At 49.6% G+C, this 20,820-nt stretch overlaps 1 protein-coding gene across 4 annotated transcripts in view; it reads left to right on the top strand.

The window, feature by feature from the left end:
- MVB12B (multivesicular body subunit 12B) overlaps positions 1-20,820 on the top strand; it is a 262,005-nt gene that overhangs the window by 58,899 nt on the left and 182,286 nt on the right. For all 4 annotated transcript variants that reach the window (XM_053204608.1, XM_053204609.1, XM_053204607.1 and 1 more), the window contains exon 2: positions 8,854-8,976. In XM_053204608.1, the coding sequence (XP_053060583.1) occupies positions 8,854-8,976 (123 nt within the window). The remainder of the gene's footprint in view (positions 1-8,853; positions 8,977-20,820) is intronic.

The following is a 20,820-nucleotide window of genomic DNA, read 5'->3' as shown; positions in this document are numbered from 1 at the left end:
CAGAGCCCGACTCAGGGCTCGAACTCATGAACCGTGAGATCATGACCTGAGCCGAAGTCAGAAGCTTAACCAACTGAGCCACCCAGGTGCCCCTATTTTTAATTTTTTGAGGAATCACCCTACTGTTTCCCTTAGTGGCTACATTTCCATTCCCAGCAAACAGTGCACCAGGGTGCCAATTTCCCACGTCCTCGCCAACACTAATTTTTAGACTTTTGATAGTAACCATGCCAGTGGGTATGAGGTGATAGCTCGGTGTGACTGTGGTTTGCATTTCCCTAGTGATTAGTGATGTTGAACATCTTTTCATATGGTTGTTGGCCATTTGTAGACCACCTTTGGAGAAAGGTCTATTCAAGTCCTTTGCCCGTTTTTTTCCCCATCAACTATTTAATTTTTGTTGTTGATAATTGTAAGAGTTCTGTATGGATTTGCATTTTCACTCCTCATCGGATATGTGATTCGGAGAAACTTGCTTCCATTCTATAGGCTGTCTTGTGCACTCTCTTGACTCTTTCTCTTGATGCAAGTTCTACAAGCTCCTTACACGACACAACCCTGTGAAGGAAATATTACCTGTCATTCCAATTCTGGTGGGGAGGAAACTTAGGCCCAGTGCAGGAGCTGGGATTCAAGCTCGGGTCCCTCTGACTGCAGAGCGTGCACCCTCTCCATCGCTCTGCTTTGCTTTTCATTCCCGCACTGACCTGATACTGTAAGGAGGCCCTGCGGTGGTCTGCAGGAACGGGGCGTTGGTTTGAGAAGCATTCGGTTACAGGAGAGGAAATAGGAGCAAAAGACTTTTGAATCTCTTCCGTCCTTCCTGAAGACCTGCATCATTGCTTGGACCTTAGAAATTGCAGAGAAATGCCAACAGGCTTTTAACCGTTTTGTTTGTTTGTTTGTTTGTTGTTTAAGCACCTCGGAAGCTTCTTTCGGCCGTCCATCTGCCACCCACAGTTCCCCCAGTGGTCTGTTCACGCCGCTGCTGATTCTACGTCTCTTGCCCACAATACCTTCACTGCCCTGCGCCCTCTCTCTTTCCAGGAGGCCAGGTGGAGCGCAGGCTCTTCCCTCACATCTCCCTGACTCACCAGGCAGAAGGAAGTGGCCCCTCATTTGCAGTCTCTTTCTTTTGGGATGTTTCCTCTGGCGTGTGAGCTCCGTGGGTGGTGGCCACGTCTGTTTCATCGCTGTACCACCCAGCACAGTGGCATTTCACCTGGCTGTGCATTATCCAGTCTTGGGCCCAGCCCAACCCAATTAAGTCAGAACCTGGGGATTCGAAGGGGGCAGCCGTGGTTTTTACAAACCCCTTAGGGGAGTCTTCTGTGCGACCAGCCTGGAGACACCCTGGCCCCTGCCAGGCCCTCATCCAGCCTGCTTGGACTGGGTCACAATCACTTCTGGAGCTAGTTGCTGGGAGCTCTGCAGTCCCGCCTCCCTTCCTCTGCAGCCTGCCTGTCCCTGGAAGCGTGGTGTTTGTCCTGGGCTCACTGGCGCCCAGCCTGGCGTTCGAATTGGGAGGGGCCCGCAGGTCTGCTCTTGCCGTTGCCCTTGCTGTTTTATGTGCCCACCTTAATTCAGCGAAACGTGGGCAGTTTGGGAGAATAGGAACTTGATTCATCCATGCATCCACTCACCCACCCACTCACCCATAATGCATTTATTGAGCACCCACCGTGACATAACACCTTTGAGCAACGAATGTTCTGCCAGGGAAAGTGTACTAAACCTTCTGAGAGGCAAGGCTGTGTGTTTCTGTGTGTGCACACATGCGTGTGTGCACACGTGTGTGCTGAGACCGTGTTGTTGGTGAGCATCGGTGTTCTCAGTGACAGCAGCTGTGTGTAGGGGCAATCGAGGAAGGTTAGGGAAGAACGGGAGATGTGACCTAGGTTTTGAATGGTGGGGTGGGTGCCATAGGGGGAGAGCTGGGTGCTCTTGGCTGACTCTCTGGGGAGGGAGAGACCGAGGGGCTCATTCCAAGGCTGTTCCTCATGGATAATTACCTTCGGGTTTTTTTCTGTTCATTCATTCGTCAAACATCTCACGAGTACCTGCTGTCTTGTACAAAGTTCAGATTGTGGACCAGCAGCTATTTGTCACCTGGAGCTTGTTAGAAATACAGCTTCTCAGGCCCCATCCTATGCTTATTGGATCAATATCTCTGGGAGTGGGCTCCAAGAGTGTCTGTTTTAATCAACTCACCAGGTGACTCAGGCCAGAGTTTGAGAATCCCTGCTCCAGAATGTTGGATTTCCAACCGTCATCATTGCATACCCTCCCTCAGTGCTTAGCACAAAGGCTCCCCATAAATGTTTGTGGGCTCACTGCTATGTGCCAGTGCTTCTGGGTACTGGGAATGTGAGAGATGCTTCAGGGGGAGGATGGCATGTTCAGCCAGGACATACGGTGATGACAGCCAGCAGGACACTAGACACCTACCACTGAGTCTCAGGAGAAAAGTCCGGGCAGTTGGAAGTATTTTGGAAGTCATCAGTGCACAGGTAGAATGATTAGATGACCAAATGTCTGAAAGTCAGAAAGGGGTTGGTAGTGATGGGACACACCTGGTTGACCTGAAGCTGGGTGTTGTGATTCTGGCCCGAGAGCCCATTTGCTGGGTGTTGAGGTGACACATTGGCATTTTTACCCTAGACACTGGCCATCAGGGTAAGGGTGTGCCTGACCTTATGTCCCTGAATAGCAAGAGAGCATTTCTCTTGGGTCCTCCTGGGATGGCTTCATATGTAGACTATCTGCCTTCTGTTGGGGGTCCTCCCTCTTCCTTCTCTCCAGGGGACAGTAGGGCACCAAAACTTGATGGGAGTGGGCAGGGCTGACCCTCATTTGCAGTGTTTGTGGGCAGGTCGGAGTGGGGCTCACAGTATACTGGAGATTGCCCCCAGCACCAGGCTCCCTGGTTTTGCAGAGTTGGGCCTGTATGAGGCAGGGCTTTGGCCACAGCAGTGCTGGAGAACTTGATCCCGGATTTATTTTTGGAGCGAGAATTCCAGGATCTAACATTGCACTGTGTGAGCTGCAGCACCCTGAACCCCAGGCCCGCATCACATGGTTTGTAGAAACTCTGTTTGGTATACAAACGGTTAATATATATCTAGGCATAGGTCCGATAGAATGGATACATTTATTCAGCAGACTCTTTTATTAGAAGTAACTGGGGCCTTTACTGGGGAAAAGGAAGTGCTCACCATTGTTAGTTTCCCTGGCTGGGAAATTCTTTGTGATCCAGGAGAGCTTAGAAAAATATTTGCCTTAGTTTCCTAATATCTTAGCAGCCTTCCCAGCAGCTTGTGGCCTATTGCCACCTGACCATACTCAACAGTGTTTGTTACAGTGATTTGGCTTCTGACCAGGTAAGTGGTCCAGACCAGAGTGCAGGAGGCACAGGGATGCCATTCTGAGCTTCCACCGTGGACGCCTCTCAGCCTGTGCGCTGTCGTCCAGGAATAGTCCAAGAGCTGGCTGGCCATTTGCTTGGGTGCTGCATGGACCCAGGCCTCAGCCTGCCATCTCCTAAGGAGGTAGGTCTCTGCACCTTAGCTGCATGGAGACCACCCAGTTTGTGTGTTTGTGTGTGTTGTGGTGTGCATTGGTGAAGCCTGGCCATGGGCTCCCTCCCATGGGAATGGGGCCTGTCCTTCTGCACCTGCTGAAGATTTGTTAGCAGCAAGATGCCAGTAATCGGGGCAACAAGAGGGCCTCGGTTCCTGTAGACCACTACTGCCACTGGGCAACAGGCAAAGAGCTGCCCGATGTGGGCACAGCAGCAGCTTTTATTGGGAGACAGCCCGTTCTCAGTCTCCACCCTGCTGTTGGTCAGGTTCCCACGGCAAGTGAAATATTTATCCACTTCTCTTCCCCAACCCCGCAAGCTGGTGGATGTGGGCAGACAGTTTATGTCTTTTGTGCCCTTGACTTTGGATTTCAAGCAAGCTGATTGCAAGTTCATCCTTCTGTAGGGATTTAATTAATCCACAGGTTTTGTCATTTCAATTACGGTAGCCCAGTTTAACCTGCCCCCCCCCCCATGCTTTGAAATTATTCTCCTCAAAAGTTGTGTGCAAGTCGCGCCTTCAGCCCTTGGCGGGCAGTGCTGGTGCTGCTTCTGAGCCAGCCTTCCTCACCGCGGCAGGGAGGCCGAGTTGGGGTTCCCGCTGCGCCTCCTTTGATGGCAGCGCCCCTTCCCCCCCCTGCGGTTATTGCCCCCCACCCCACCCCGCCTCTAGAAGGGCCTCGGTGGAGAGAGGTCTGAGCTCTGTTAGTTGGGTTTTGATTTCAGTACAGGAGTTGATAAAACGAGATAAACCCCAGGCTCGAAGGGCTGGGGAAATTAAACAGAGATGATATCAAAGTTCCCCTGAGTTTTCAACTGTGATACAGTAGCTTAGTTTTCTCCCAGACTGGGGCCGGGAGGCGCGCCTTTGATTCTGAAACAATATTCAGCATCAGTTAAGCCCAGCACTGCTGACTTTCAGGGATTAAGCACACTGTTGTAGTAATTCTTTGATCAGCTACAAGGGAGCAGTGTGCTGTCTGTATGAGAGGCTTTATAGTTAAAGTTCATTTCTCTGTGAACCTGGGATGATGGCATTGCCAGGGTGCTGCAGGGCTGGGCGCCGGGGCCTTCCCCAGGCACTGTTTGCAGCATTGCAGGCAGAAGAGGGAGGCGGATTTTCTCCTACCCACCCTTGTTGCATCGTATTCATCAGGCACGGCATGGAAAAAATCCTCCTGGATTTTCCTCCGGAAAACCCACCTCACTCTAACTGATCCCATGTAGCCCCCGTATGTACAGGCAACACACACACACACACACACACACACACACACACACACACCCCACAACACATTTACACATATTCTTCTGTCTGGCGGGGAAATCCTCTCGGGGTAGACACAGGAATAGCTGCCCAGAATAAAGCTCTGCAGCCCCTGGCCTTGGAAATGACGTAGTGGAGGCTGGCCATGCACTCGGGGTAAAGATTGGGATGGGGATTGGGGCCAAATGACCTGCAAGGTTAAATTGGGAGGAGTAGCCAAGTCCAGTGTTGCCACTGTACTCTCCGTGTGCCCTCGCGCAGGTGTGACTCCCGGGGGGGGGGGGGGGGCATCACGACCCGCATTCCTCACGTGGCATTTACCGAAAACTGACTTAGTTTCAGGTTGGTTCAGTCTTAGGGCTCTGAGAAATCTCCACCTCTGTCGTCTTGTCATCTAAAACACTGGTCAACTTTTGGCTTTCCCCCTAGAGACCTTCCTTGCAGCCACAGCTGGGATGGTAGAAGTTTCCCCAAATTGCTCCCCCCACCTCCTCCCGGTTGGCCTCGCGACTTCCAGTTGGTAATGGAGCCCCTGTGTGCTGTCGATTGCGCTCGCACGGTGCTATACATCAACCTATTCCCTCCTGTGCAGTGCTCGGATCTCCCTCATTAGGCCTAAATTTACCTCCGTCCTACACAAACATGGCCTTAGCTCATTTTTATTGTTGTAAATTATTTATGAGGGAAATGTTGAATCTTGAAACTGAGGTGTGAGGAAAATTAATCCCATGTTACTTTTATCTTTCTGTACTTTTCTCCCCCTTGCTTCACTTATTGGGCTATGGCTGGAGAAAGAAGAGCTTTGGCATTTTTAAAGATAATTAGTGTTGAAACTGCCTTCTCGATCTATCGGACGGGATGTTGGTCTCCCTCGGCACAGTGTCACGGAAAGCAGACCAGACCTGGGAAGGAGGACTAAGGGTCCTGTTTAGGTCTGCCAGCTGCCAGATGCCTGGCTTCTGACAGCCGTGGGCCTCAGTTTTGTCTTCTCTAAAATAGGGGTGATGAGACCCAGCCACCTCCCAGGTTTGGTGTGATCATCGGTGGAGAAGGAGCCTGAAAAAGCTTTTTGAGAAATGCAAAGCACCATACCTATGCGGTAGAGGGGTGTCAGTGTGTTTTGTGTGCAGTTAGGGCTTTGAGATAGGGGTGGGTCTCTCTCTGCTGCGTAGCTGCTGAGGACGAAACCAGGGGGTTGTTGCAAGTAGGCCTTGGTATTTTACGTTTCAGACCCGTATTGCCTCTTGCCAGACAGGTTAATGTTGGTCTTAAACAGCCCGCTCCCCCCTCTCGGGCAGATCTGCTCCGCAGGCTTGCATTAATGGCCTCTTCTCCCCTCTCAGAGGCCTGGCCTGTGACCCTGGGCGGCCGAATACTGGGCGGTGCCATCCCTTCTGGCTCGAGGCTCCACACAGCCCGGGAAACGTGGAGTGCCAGTTAATAAATGGCCTTTTGTTAGGAAGGTCAATTGAAGTGACGGTGGAGACGCTGTTAAAAGTAATTTGCAGTCAGAAAATATGTAATTCAGGGCAAGCTGCTTTGAGTGATTGCCTCTGCCATGGATATCTTGGGCGTTTCTCATTAAAAGCTTCCTTTGCCGGTGGTGGGGCTTCCTCCGCCGCCGAGCCGGCCGCGGCCCCGCGCCGCGAGGAGTCATTTGTCTGTATTTCACAAAGGCTGCCTTGATCCCCAGGGTACAGCAACTGGGGGGAAAGGGAAGAAAGAGGCGTGCATCCGAGATGCTCTGTGCTCATGCTCTGCTGTCGCATCCTCCCGTCTGCAGGCCGGGCTGGGACCGTGCACGCATGGGCACGGGCCGCCGGCTCCTTTGTCTGCCTCAGCCGGAGGCAGCCCGCGGCCATCTTGGAACCTGCCGCTGGGCTGCCTCCCCGGTGCATTGTGGGAGCGGCGGGGCTCCCGAGGCGAGTTTCCCCACCGCCCTTGACGGAGGGCTTCTGGAAGGGAGAGGCCTTGTCGTGGGCGTCCGGGGCCGACGTCGTGACCCGGGGCCGGGACTCTATCCGCAAATAAAACCTTTCGTATTTATTCCCATGTTTGCCTCCTGTCTCTCTGTCTCTGCCTCGCTCTCTCTGTCTCTCATGGTAGAGGCGGTACTAGCTTAATAATAATAATAATAATAATAAAAAAGACTTACCTCGGATGTTCTTTATTAAATTCACAGCATGGTATTGTAGCACTGGCAGAATTTGTACATTCTGCTAATGAGTTGTTAATTGCAAAGCGTTTTGGTAACCAACAGCAGGTACCCGTATTTTTCGAACTGCAGCAAGGTTATTTTCGTGCTACCATACTATGGGATTTTCCAAGTGAAGATACTTTTTTGATTAGTGTTTGCTTCAGATTGGGCTGGTACACTTATTTACCTCTACACCTTCTTTACCGGGGCATGCATATCTACTCATTCAGTAAATTTACTTCATGCCTACTGTGTGCCAGAAGCACCAAGCCCTGTGCTTTATATAAACCTGGCGGGTAAATGAAATTTGAAAATAGAAAATGTGGCATGGTATGCTACCCCCTGCCCCGGGCTCTAGAAGCTTATTTTCAGTAGAATTAAGTAAAGCATAACTTAGTTTAGCTTTTGTCATAAACAGAAGTTGAGAGTGTGGCTGCTGCCAGGTGCTTCCTAGCGTTGATTGGAGACTTGGCTCGATTTCATTGGCAGGTCTGTTTTCCGGAACTTTTGTGGGCTTCGGGGGACACTGATTACTTGGGTGACTTGCACATAGCATTCTGATTGTTCCTATTTAAAAGGCTGCAGTCATTTTTAATGGCCTCCGCCTTTTCTGATTCTAGGCTGAGAACTAAGAGTATTTCTTCTCCCTGCCTGTTTGGTTTGCTTTAGAAGCAGTAACCAGCTTTGAGAGATCTGGTAGACCTACAACCAGTGGGATTTAATTGCTGCCGAAGGAGGTGGAATTTAACTTGCTCTTTTTCACTGCTTGTCCTTTTAAAAGAACTAAAAGTCATTTACATAAGGTGTTACCTCTTTTATTTGCTTTCTGGTGCACTGCCTCTGGAGCTGCCCAGACCCAGTGTTCTCTATATCCTACTTGTCTCCTCTGGTCACATCAGGAGGCAGTCAGCAGCAGAATAATAATGCCATTTCCCCTCCCTGTCTCCCAAAGTGCCTGGCAAGAATTATGGTCATTGTTAGTGTTTAGCTTTGAGTAAGTGCCCACATGACCTGCAGGATTAAACACAACAGAGGCACCTGCCAGCCCTCCCAGGAACGGCACCTACCACGTTTCTAGCCAGTTATGCTGGACCTGTGTGCCCCAAGCCTGCCAGTCTCGTCTGCATTGTATTGAGTGCCTACTGTGTGCTAGGGACCCCTCTGGGCTCTTCATTTATATGACTCCCTTAGATCTCAGGGCAGCTCTTTGACTGTCAGTACATTGACCTCTTGCTTGCTCAGAGTCATGAACCAGTAAGCCATGGAGCCTGGACGTGAATGTCATTCCTTTGCCTCTGTGCCCAGAACACTTTCTCCCATGTGTCTGGAAGCCTGCCTGCTCCACAGTCCACACTTGGTTGTGGTAGAGGCTGTGGATTTGGAAGTCTGCACCTCCCCAAGGAGATAATGTACGGGAGAGAGGTGAACGATGCTGTTAGATTTAGCTGCATCTGATTTATCCTCAGAGAAGCTACTGGCATCTGTTCAGAAATCAGGCAGCTTGTCGAGAGAGTCAAGAATGGTTTGCTTTGGGGTTGGAGTCAAGGTCACTTCAGGGAGGCCCTCCCTAACTCTGTTAGCCCAGAGTTCAAAGCCAACTTGAGAAGATCAGGGGTCAGAGATAACTTGAGTTCTTGATCTGAGGAAAGGGTCAGGTAAGGTCAGGGCTCCTATAGCTGGTTCAGGTAGACAGAGCTTCGCTCCAGATGTTTGCCCCAAGATTCTGGCTCTAAGTGTTTGAGACTTTGTATCATTCACTTTAAATGGTCAGTTTGAATTCTGTGCTTTCTTTTTCCTTCTTGGAACCAGGACCAGTCCACCATGCCTGAAGTCAAAGACCTTTCAGAAGCTTTGCCAGAGACGTCGATGGATCCCATCACGGGAGTGGGAGTGGTGGCTTCTCGGAACCGAGCCCCAACAGGCTATGATGTAGTAAGTCAAGATCCACTGATTCAACCGATATTTGCCTCCTGTGTTCAAGCCCCTCTGAACCTTGTACATAAATGTGCTTCTTCCCTCTAGGAACTTAAACAGAGAGGGAAAGCATCACCAGTGGGAAGTACGGGGAGTGTCCTAGTTTGGGAGTCCAAGAAGCTGAGTCCATCTGGCCTTGGCTAAATCACTTGACTTCTGTGATGGTCAATTTCACCTTCTATAAAACTGAAGGGTTGGCCCTGTTGATTTCTAAAGTCACTGCTAGTTGTGACATTTCATGGAAAGGATCCAAGAGCCTAAAAGAGCCGTGGCGGTTGGCATCGGTGGTCCCGCATGTGTTAATGTCATCAGTGTATTGCCCTATGTTTGTATAGCTCTTTGCAGTTTGCAGAGCAGTTTCCTACCTGGGAACTCATTTGGCTGTCACGGTTCTCTGGAAGGCTCGGAGGATAAGTAGCTTTATCTTCCCTTTGCTGATTAAGACAACCCAGGCTCTGATAAGTGGAGTGACAGAGCCCCAGTCCTTGGGAGTGGTGACTCAGGACCAGACCCCCTTCCGAGTCCAGTGCTCTGCCTGATTACACCACTACAGTTTAGCAGAGAACTTGCTGTGCTTTTCAGCAGGTGTCTGTGGTGGTGTTCAGTAGATGGCTGGAATTGGTTATTTTGTTGTTTCGTTACATACGTCGCGATTTGGCTCGAGCTTAAAAAGTGCTGAGTAACATGAGGGGGGTTTTGTTAACAGCGACTGTGGTCACATGTTCTGAGATTCTCAGGTGGCCTTATTTTTACTTTCCTCGTTTTGTTTAAGACAGTGTTTTATTCTTGTTTATTGGAAGCGTGCACCAAGAATACATACGAGTAGAAGATTATGGGTCTCCTCAGCCAGCACTGAAAACCTGCCGCCATGATTATGTTAGCATCTGATGTCCCAGGGGTGGGAGGGCTACGACAGCCGGGCCCAGAAGAAGCCCTAAGGCATGCTTTCTCTGCCTTGACACTGTTGACATTTTGGGCCAGATAATCAGAGACTTCTGTATTGTGGGACTGTCCCATGCCACGTATATAGGATGCTTAGCAGCACGCCTGGCCTCTACCTACTAGATGCCAGTAGCACCCCCTCACCCCCGCCCAGTTGTGGCAGCCCAAACTGTGTCCAGACATTACTGGTGTCCCCGGGTGGAAGGGATAGAGGGGCAAAAGCAAGCGCTGCTGGGAACACCACAGTATGTATCGGGTCAGCCAGCGCTGGGTCCTGTGCAAGGCAGCAGCAGCCTGTTAAAATGCTCCCCATCACTTCCCCAACTGTTTGAAAGCTTATAAACATTTTAAAAGTGAAAGGGCGAGGGAATCTTTTCTGACAAAGATTTGAGTCTTACCTGCTGTCTGACTTCAAAGCACTGTTTGAATGTATAACTTACCATAAAATAGAATCATTAGATATGGCTCTGTGCCATAAAACTCTTGGGAAGCTAATAAAAATGTTCCTGATTTGAGAAGCCAAAGTGTCTTTTGATGAATTAGATATGAAGCAGCAAGTCATGAATCAGGGCAGGGGCTCAGCGCTCACGCTCTCTGGGAGGACTGGCTCGGGGGTCGCTCTCCTGGGAGGGCTCATGCGGGGGGCTCACCCCCAGGGCATGGGTCTCCGCGCCTTCTTGTTATTCTCCTCTGTTGATCTGTGTCTTTAACATTCGGCTTGTACCTTTGGGGTCATCTGGAAAGCTTGGCTGGTGGGTGGCGGATGGCCTTTGATAGTCTGGTTTTCTGAAAGTCTTGGGAAGTCTGACAGGAGCAGAATCTATCCCTATCATTTTCTCCTAACATCTAGCTCAGGGCAGAAGAGCGCAGTGTCAAATGAGTAAAATTAATAAGCACATTTCATGATTATGCCGTACCACGCATTATAGTAAAAGGTGAGCAGGGCAAGAGGCCCCCGAGGGTCAGCCTGGCAATTACCCAGCCTCCGCACGCGCAGATGGAGAGTGTCCGGGCTCCCTCTGAAAGCCCTTCCAGGGAGAGGGGTGGGAGTCCTCTCTTTGTGCTGACCACTGGATCGTCCTCAGGTAAGATCTGGTTCCCGAGAGGTCCGACCCCGAGTTCAAGGGGAATGGCGGGGAGGCCCGTTCCTTTTATCTAGAGTTTCACAGAAACTCAGCCTCCAAACCGAAATATAAGGCATTTTATGGTGGCGGGTTCAGAGTTGCTTAGACCCAACGTCAGTGGCCGAGGAAGCCCTGCTGTAGATTTGTGGCGAGACCCCTCTCTGCCGGTCACATCTGCCGTAGGATTAGTCCCTCCAGTGCACAGAGTATGTTAAGTGCCGTGACCACGAAGCCCTGAGAGTTTGGCACCGATGGGCTGCTGGCCCTGAGTAGCACGGCCGCTTTAAAGTGAGCACAGGCCTTGTGGCTTGCTTGAAGTAAAAGATGCCGCCTGCGTGTTTATAAAAATTTGATTTTGTAACTTCTCTTTCCTCCAGGGCAGGGGAAGCTTCTTAGGCTAAGGAGCTGGGGATTATTTGTGAAGCTTCTCAGTGTATTGTCCCTATTTCTGCAGCCCTCTGGGAGATCGCCTGCCCCCCTGCCCTTTCTGTCCCACCGCCGCACTCTCAGATCTTAGAGCAACTGGTGCGGATGTTCCCTGGCGTCACAGGGCGGGCGGGTTGCATGTGTGACGCCACGGCATCTGCGTCCCGACTCTGTTGTCGGTGCCTGGCATTTGCTGAAGGTAGTACATGCTGTTGTATCATCTTTGGGTGGTCAGTTTTCTGTGACTCGGGATGCCAGAGACGCACTTCGTGCTAAAACTCTCCTGTGCAGAATTAACCTCTGATTTCCAAGTCAATCTGGGATGTAGCAATCTGAGGGCATCAGGCTGGCCGTAGCTGATGACCACTGTGGGTGTATTTCTCATGTATTTCCGCTGAAATACGTCCTAATACCTTTTATTTACATTCTTTGGCCTTTCTAAACGAGTGTTTACAACTCAGAAACTAATGCCTCAACACCGTATTTATGGGGCGACTCTTTCCAAAAAGGAAATAGCTTCCTTTGACAATACGCTTTCAGGTAATATATTTTCATATGATAACATACTGCTTTGGCAAAAACTAATGAAACGAAAAGTCAACAATACAGACAAAGAATAATCGAACACTCTAGAGTGTGTTAATTTATTTTAATTTTTTGAGAGAGAGCAAGCGAGCAAGAGGGACAGAGGGAGAGGGAGAGGGAGAGAGATAGAGAGAGAGAGAGAGAGAGAGTGAGAGAGAGAGAGAGAGAGAGAGAGAGAGAGAGAGAGAATCTTAAGCAGGCTCCACGCTTAGCGCAGAGCCCAACGTGGAGCTTGATCCCACGACCCTGGGATCATGACCTGAGCCAAAATCAAGAGTTGGACGCTCAACCGACTGAGCTACTCAGGCGCCCCTGGAGTGTTTTAATTTAAATTGTTTATTTATCCAGCCTGTTTTGTGAGTAAATACTATGTGCTGGCTAGGAACTGGGTATATGCTGATGCATGAAAACATCCAGTGTTCCTACCTTCACAAAACTTACAGTCCAGAGGGAGAGGAAGACAATCAAATGACCACACAAATAAATGTAAAATAAAGTTGTGCTAAGTGCTTGGCAGGGAAGTCCTAACAGACTGTTGTATTGATCCAGATCAGTCTACCTGTCTTGCTAAATTCCAGGTTATGACAGCATGAACCTGCTTCAGCTTCTAGAAATCCCTCCTTTTCTTCTCTACTCTGAGACCTGTCTGCCCCCTAGCTTTTTCTGAGACCCTCCCAGGGCACCATCTCAGGTGTGCTTGGGGTTCTTAGCTCTGGCTCTCTCCCCTGCCTCTGCACTGTGCCATTTTTCCTGGTGACACCTGTGAGGTTGCCCTTGGCTGGGTACATACAGCTCCTTGCTAACCTGTCAGTGAGTGACTGCTCCCACCTTCTGCCTGAGTCGGGTCGGACAGTGTGCCTTCTACTCTACCAGAGTCACTTTTTTTTTTTTTTCAGTTTATTTATTTATTTTGAGAGAGAACAAGAAAGAGCAAGAGGGGCAGAGAGAGAGAGAGAGAGAGAGAGAGAGAATTCCAAGCAGGTTCTACACTGTGAGTGCAGAGCCAAAACTGGGACTCGATCTCATGAACCATGAGATCATGACCTGAGCCAAAACCAAGAGATGCTTAATGGACTCAGCCACCCAGGTGCCCCCAGAGTCACTTTTAATGAGACTTACCTGGAACTATAGGGGGAAGGAGAGTGAGAGAGTAAAATTCAGAGAATACGGACGCCTGCTACTGAGGCGCAGTGTCCTTTGACCCCTACTTGCCCAGACTCTTCTTTTATTCAGCCCACCTCCCAGCAGCCTTTAGGGTTGAGTCCCAGCCTCGGAGAGAGTAGGAGATATTTTTCTTTTTCCTCACGGCAATCTAACACCGCCTCCATTCTCTTCCTGAAAATCCTCACCCTACACACAAGAGTCTTTGTGGCACAGTGACCCCAAAGTGACAGATTATCCCCTAGCTCAGTGAGTATTTTCAGATGTCCAGGTGGAGGATTCTCAAGATTTTGTGAGTCTCAATCCTCTGGAGGACCCCACGCCCCAGATTCCGCTGCAGTAGGTCTGGGCAGGGCCTGAGAATTTCATGTTGACCAATTCCCAGGTGACGTAGATACTGCCGATCCAGGGGCCACACTTTGAGAACCACTGATCTAAATCAAATCATTCTTTTTATTATTTTTTTTATTTGAGAGTGAGAGAGAGAGAGAGAGAGAGAGAGAGAGAGGGAAGGAGAAGGAGAAGGAGGGGCAGAGAGAGAGGGAGACACAGAATCCGAAGCAGGCTCCAGGCTCCGAGCTGTCAGCACAGAACCCACGGACTGTGAGATCATGACCTGAGCCGAAGTCGGCCACTTAACCAACTGAGCCACCCAGGTGCCCCTAAATCAAGTCATTCTTAAACAGTCTCCACATGTGGCCACCCACATCTACCTCAGGGAGGGCTGTGCTAACTTTTTCTGTTGTTTTTCAGCCTCTCCTGATTTAGAGTTCTGGAAGTCTCTGGGGATGTGTGTGTATGTGGGGTTTTGTTTTTTTTTTTTTGAAATATATTTTAAAAATATAAAATGGTACTACTGATATTTTCCCAGCTTCTAAAAAAATAGTATATTGTGGGCATAGATAGCTCTCTATCAGTCCATGTAGGTATATCTCATCTTTTTTTTTATCTTTTTTTTATCTCATCTTTTTAATGACGAATATTGTATTGTCTGGCTATGCCAACATTTAGCTAATCCCACGTTGAAGGGCACTTAGTTCGTTTCCCTTTTTTTTTTTAATTTTTTTTAACTTTTTTAAATTTATTTTTGAGACCAAGAGAGACAGAGCATGAACGGGGGAGGGGCAGAGAGAGGGGGAGACACAGAATGGAAGCAGGCTCCAGGCTCTGAGCCATCAGCCCAGAGCCCGACGCGGGGCTCGAACTCACGTACCGCGAGATCGTGACCTGAGCTGAAGTTGGACGCTCAACTGACTGAGCCACCCAGGCACCCCTCCCATTTTTGTTTGTAATACGCTAAACAAAATCCTTGTATATGTATCTTGCTGTGACTGTCCTATTAGCTCCCTAGAATAATTCCATAGGTTGGAATTACTGGGTCAGGATATTCACATTTTAATTTGATTAACATTACTGATTGCCTTCCAGAAAGGCTGTGACATTCTGTCAGTTTCTATTCTCATTAAGGTGAATGTGAATAAAATGAATTTGGGGGGGTGAGGGTGCAGGGGAATGAAAGGACTGAGTCTCCCCCTCCCCCAGGCTCTGTGCCCAACTTCCGGTGGTGCTGGCACACCGCCAGGAGGGAGGGCCTCGTGATTCTATGACACTTGTCGCAGTGCTACCTGTGGATCTTCTCCCCAAGGGGTCTGTCATCCCTGAGAAGCAGATTCTGTGTAGGACAGAAATCCAACTTTAATTTCACGTGATTTCAGCGTATCTTCCAGCCTCACGTCCTTCTAGTCACTTCTTTGGCCTTATCGAACCTCTCACTTCCTCGTGTTCGGAATAAGCAGAAACTTTATACCGTCGTACCTCTAAGTCTACTTTTTCCATAATTCCAGAATTCCTGTACCTCTCCCCCACCTTTCTGGGGTAGAATTTGACTTCTCCTTCAAAACCCCGTTTGAGTAGCTCCTTAGTGAAACTTCACCTGACATTATTCGTTCGTGTATTTATTCACACATCGGTTTCACGAATATTGTCGATCACCTGCTGTCGTGCGAGGCCCTGGGAATCCGAGGTCTGGTGAAAGGTGAGGGGTGAGCCTGGGAGGGTGGATGAGGCCGGATCATAACACAAAAGAGCCGGCTGCTCTTCTGAGGGTGGTGGGGGTCGTCAAAGGGCTTCAGGAGGAAGAGATTCTTAGATTTGTGTTTGCACAAGTTCACCTGGCGTGTGCAGCAAGGAGAATAATTGGAAGATGTAGGTACCAGGGTAAGGGGGGATGGATTTGGAGGCCATGTGCTAGTGCGGGGTGAGAGACTGGTGGGCTAACCACAGCCGTGGAAACGGAAGACGTAGATGGATCTGAGGGACATGGGAACGTGGGACGTGGGCACCCAAAGACATATTCTTCCACAGAAAAAAATGGTTTCGAGTGTGGGGAGGCGGGCGCAGAGGCGAGGAATGGAAGGGCCAAGATGACATGTGGCTGTCTTGCTGGGCAGCTGGTGGATGCTTATGCTGTCGCTGAAATGGGAACATGGACGGCCGGTGGGGGCGGGGGTGCGGGTGGGGTGCGCGTGGAGCAAGGCGATGCCTCAGTTTGGGGCACACTCAGTGAGGTGCTTGTGTGACGTCCAGGTGGAGCTGTTGAAGGGCCCTCGGTCTGCAGGTCTAGACAGAGGTCTGGGGGTTGTCGTCACATGGCGGAGACCACGGTGTGACTGAAGTGTTCCTGGGACGTGGTCCTGTCACATCAGGGTCCCTGTCCGAGGCCCCCCGGACTATCGCTGAGTACTGGGTATGAAGGGGGCCCTGCAGAGGGGACTGGGGCTGAGCGTCCAGAGAAGTAGGTGAGAACTAGTAGGAAACTGAGGGGAAAATGAGTCTGTCTAGAAGAAGGGTAGCGTTCACAGTCGCCTAAAGGTTAAGTAAACTTCAGCTGAAAGGTTTCTGTTGGGTTAATGCCAAGGAAGCAGGGTAGACTCAGAAGCAAGACTGGAGTGGACCTGAAAAGCCCACCTGAAGTGGGAGGGGACCTTGAAGGCAGGGAGGGAGAGGGAGATGACAACGGGAGGGTGGCATGGGATCAGGAATCTTTTTTCCTTTGTTTACAGGCGGGAGCGTGTTTGAGCACGCCCAGTGGGGAGGAACCCGGGGAGAGGGGCTGTCTGAGGAAGCAGGGCCCATGAGGGGCAGAGGACTCGGCGTCCAGGGCCCCCCGGAGAAGAGCCAGGAAGGGATGCTTGTGTGGCTGCTGCTTCCTCCTGGCACCGTGAGCTGGGAAGCCAGCCTTGGTCACGGCCACGACCGGCGAGTGGGCCTCGCGGGCAGACATGGGCCGCTCGTGCCTTAAGCCTGCGCTTCCTCCGTCCCCTTTCTCTCAGCACAGCTGCTTACTTCTGAAACTAATTAGACGACAAAACCTTTCTTAAAAACTGCTGGACCTGAATAATTTATATATGCCCTAAATGTATGTGGGATTTTCTAAATAATTAGAAGTTTCGAATGCTTGAACTGTCAAACGTGAGTGGCGCTGGGGGGCCTAGGCGAGACCGGCTTCCCTCTGGGCCGGTGGGCTGTGTCGAGGGGGCACAGAGAGGGGTACGTTTAGAGTCCTATGCCCGCAAATGAGGTCCTACTTAGCACAGTGGTGAAAGAAAGAGGTAATCTGCTAGGTGCTGAAGCAGGTTCCAATAAGCTGGTCTTCTTATGTAGCACCCAAGGAATTCTTAAAAAGTCACATGAAAAGCCTGTGAAGACGCTAACAATATCTTATTAGAAACCTATGGTGGGGGACCCTGGGTGGCTCAGTGGGTTGAACATCTGACTCTTGGTTTCGGCTCAGGTCATATTCTCACCGTTCATGAGATTGAGCCCCGTGTCAGGCTCTGTGCTGAGAACGTGGAGCCTGCTTGGGATCCTCTCTGTCTTTTTCCCTCTGCCCCTCCTCTCTCTCTCTGTCTCTCTCTCTCTCTCAAAATAAATAAACATTAAAAAAAAAAGAAACATATGGGGGACATCACATGGGAAATGTGGGGTGTAGTCATATGTCTAGTCTGATCCCAGCTGACACGCAGCCCTCCAGAAATCTGAGGTGGTACTTGTGACCAGAAAGCGGTCTCCTGACCAGAGCCCATGGCCTCGAGGAGCTGCCCCCCCCCCCCCGCCCCAAACTCTCTCTGCCTCCACGGAGCTAAAGCAGAAGCAAGGGGCAACAGCTTCTTCCGAGCTGCCTCCGGTCCCCTCCCCACCGCTCTGCTGTCCAGAGCGGAAACCACTGCAGGCCGAGACCTGCCTCGCACACGGGTTTATTTTCAGAACCCGAGCTTGTTTTGAGAAAAAGCACCAGGTGTTCCTCCCTTTTGTTTTGTGAGAAAATACATTAAACGGAGAATTAACTAAAAACACGGATAGCGGTTTTATGACCGGCCCCTGAGCCTTTGTTTCCTGTGGCTTGGATCAGCCAACTTCGTGCAACGCTGGCCTCCTTCCTGCTCGTTCGCCTGTGCCCTGCAGAGCCCTGCCTGGCCTCGGACATCCAGGAGGTGTGCGAGAAGCGTGCCTTGTCTGCTCTTAGCATGAGCCTGTCAGAAATAGTGGCTCGGTCTGTTAAGTGTCCGACTCCTGGTTTCGGCTCAGGTCATGATCTCATGGTTCAAATGAGTTCGAGCCTCACATCGGGCTCCACACTGACCGCACGAAGCCTGCTTGGGATTCCCTTCTCTCTCTCTGCCCCTCCCCAGCTCATATGCTCGCTGTCTCTCTCTCTCAAAAAATAAGAAAAGAAAAAGAAAAGAAATAGTAGCTTGAATTGTCTACTTCTAGACTTCTGTCCCACCAACTCTGCATTTTGGTTCTGACCCAAAGACTTTCTTCTCACTAGTGACTTTCTCTGCAGCTGATTCTTCTAGACAGCGGGGAGAACTTGACAGTGCGGCATTCTGGTGCCTCCTCTTGTTTGCTCACCTTCCCGTTCACCACTTAGAAGGGCTTCTGACAAAGAAACCCCAGTTAGCTGGGTTAAGGGAAAAGAAGGACCTGCTTTCATTTTCCTTTTTTTTTTTTTTTCAGTTCAGCTTTTTATTTGGAGGTCACTGTAGATTCACATGCAGTTGTAACGAGTAATACGGAAAGATCCCGTTTTTACTCAAGTTCCCCCTATAGTAACATCTTGCAAATTCAAGTACCACGTCACAACCAGGATAGTGACCCTGAAACAGTCAAGACACAGAAAGCCTCTGTTTTCAAATGGACCTGGGATTTTATTTTTACCCAGGTGTGATGAGGCCAAAGGATCAGGCGACAAGTGCCGCTGAAAAGGTAGTTTGTTCTATTCCCAGCTCCCAGGGGGAGGAGACAGGCCATGCCACTGCAGGGCCACCCAGGGAAGCCCCAGCAAGGGGCAGGAGGCAGAGGGAGGAAGCAGGGGCAGGAGCCTTTACTGTGGTGTCTGTGCGAAAGGCAAGGCAGGTCAGGTGAGCAGACTTTGGACCGTCTGGTTGAAATCGTTTCTGTGGGCTCTGGGCTGGAGGGCTGGTCTCCAGTTGTCAGATACCTGGCCCTGGGGTGATTTAGGCCAGGGGAACAGTGGAAGGAGCCTGGTAAAAGGAGGTGGATGGGGCTATAGACTCGGGGTTGGTCTGTGCAACTCAAGGTTGCGTGTGAACGCTGTGCTCATAGGCAAATGGTATACAATCTCTAGCAGTTAACTAACCTCTTCCTTAAGCGCGGACAACTACTAATTTGTTCTCTGTTTCTATAATTTTGTCATTTCAGGAACGTTCTGTAAATGGAATCCTGCAGCATGTAACCTTTTGAGATTGGCTTTTTTATTGTTGTTTTTCAAAAACTCGGCATAAATCTCTGGAGATTCATCTATTGCGCTTTTCATAGCCAAATCGCATTCATTGGCGCGGCTGCACCACACTTTATTTAGCTGTTTACCTATTGAAGGACATCTTGGTTGTTGCCAGTTCGGAGCTATTGTGAAGAAAGCTGCTGTAAATACTTGCGTACACGTTTTTGTGTTAACGTAAGTTCTGGTTCCTCTGGGATAAAGGCCCAGGCGTGCGGCCGCTGGTCATATGAGAGGTGCATGTTTAGCTCTTTTAAGAAAATGCCAGATTCTTTTCCTGGGCGACTGTAACCTTTTACATTCCCGCTGGTAGTGTATAAATGACCCAGTTTCTCTGCCTCCTTTCTGACATTTATTATTGTCCTTTTTTTTAGTATTAGACATTCCGATAGGCGTGTAGTGATTCGTCACTTGGTTTCATTTGTATTATGCTAGTGGCTGATGACGTCAGACACCTTTTCACTTATTTGCCATATCATATCTGTCTCTTCCGTGAAATGCCACTTCATCTCGCACTCCTTTCCTAATTAGGTTGTTTGGGGTTTTTCCTGTTTGAAGAGTCTATGTGTATTTTAGGTACGAGACTTTTGTTGGTTATGTGGTTTAGAAATCTTTTCTTCTGGTCCATACTTGTCTTTTTATTTTAACAGGGTCTCGGACGAGCAAACGTTTTAAATTTTGACAAAGCCCCACCTACCAATTTTTCCATTTACCAATCATGTTTTTGGTGCCAAGTCTAAGAACTGTTAGCCTGGCCTTAGATCCTGAAGATTTCTCCTATTTTTTTTTTCCTACAAGATGTGTAGTTTTACATTTAAGTGATACATTTTGACTTAGATTTTGTATAAGGTATGGACTTAGGTCTGCGTCCTCTTTGTTTTCTGCTGTGGATGAATGGTTGCTCCAGTACCATTTGTTGGAGAGGCAACCTTTCCTTTCCTCTTGAATTGCTTTTGAGCCTTTAGAAAAAATCAATTGGGCATATTTGTGTGGCTCTCTCTTAGGTTCCATTCTGTGTGTATAGCCCTCCACCAATACCACACAGTATTGATTACTGCAGCTCTGTAATAAGTCTTGAAATTGGGTAGAATGATTCCTCCCACTTGATTCTTCTTTTTAAAAATTGTTTCAGTTGTTCGAGTCCTTTGTCTTTCCATATAAATTCTAGCATAATCTTGTCCGTATCTATAAGAAATATGCTGGAATTTAGATGGGAACTAACATTTAAAAGGGGTTCTGACCCAGTTCCAACATGGCGGGGGGGGGGGGTTCTCCACACCAACAACAAGCAGTTCTGACCCCAGCAGTGGGTGTACTCCAGATCAACCATGAACTGTCTGCCCAGAGATAGCATCACGTCCTACAGGTTGAAGGCTCAGTCCCGCAAGACTTCCCCCTCCCCCACTTCAAATGACCACCACAGGCTGGGTTGTCACCTGTGCTTCTGACCTACCAGTTACAGATCAGAGGTTCCAACTACCGCTTCCTTGGGTTCAATTAATTTGCTAGAGTGGCTCACAGAGCTCAGAGAAACATTTTACTTATGAGATAACCAGTTTATTATAAAAGGATATAACCCGGGGGGGTGCCTGGGTGGCTCAGTCATCTAAGTGTCCAATGTCGGCTCAGGTCATGATCTCGTGTGAGTTGGAGCCCCGCATCGGGCTCACTGCTGTCAGCCCAGAGCCTGCTTCGGATCTTCTGTTCCCCTCTCTCTATCCCTCCCCCATTCCCGCACATGCTCTCTCTCTCTCAAAAGTA

Source organism: Acinonyx jubatus, chromosome D4 (genome assembly GCF_027475565.1).
Source record: "Acinonyx jubatus isolate Ajub_Pintada_27869175 chromosome D4, VMU_Ajub_asm_v1.0, whole genome shotgun sequence".
Taxonomy (NCBI): Eukaryota; Metazoa; Chordata; class Mammalia; order Carnivora; family Felidae; genus Acinonyx; species Acinonyx jubatus.
The sequence above is the reverse complement of the archived record's forward strand: the minus strand, read 5'-3'. Positions and strand labels throughout refer to the sequence as shown.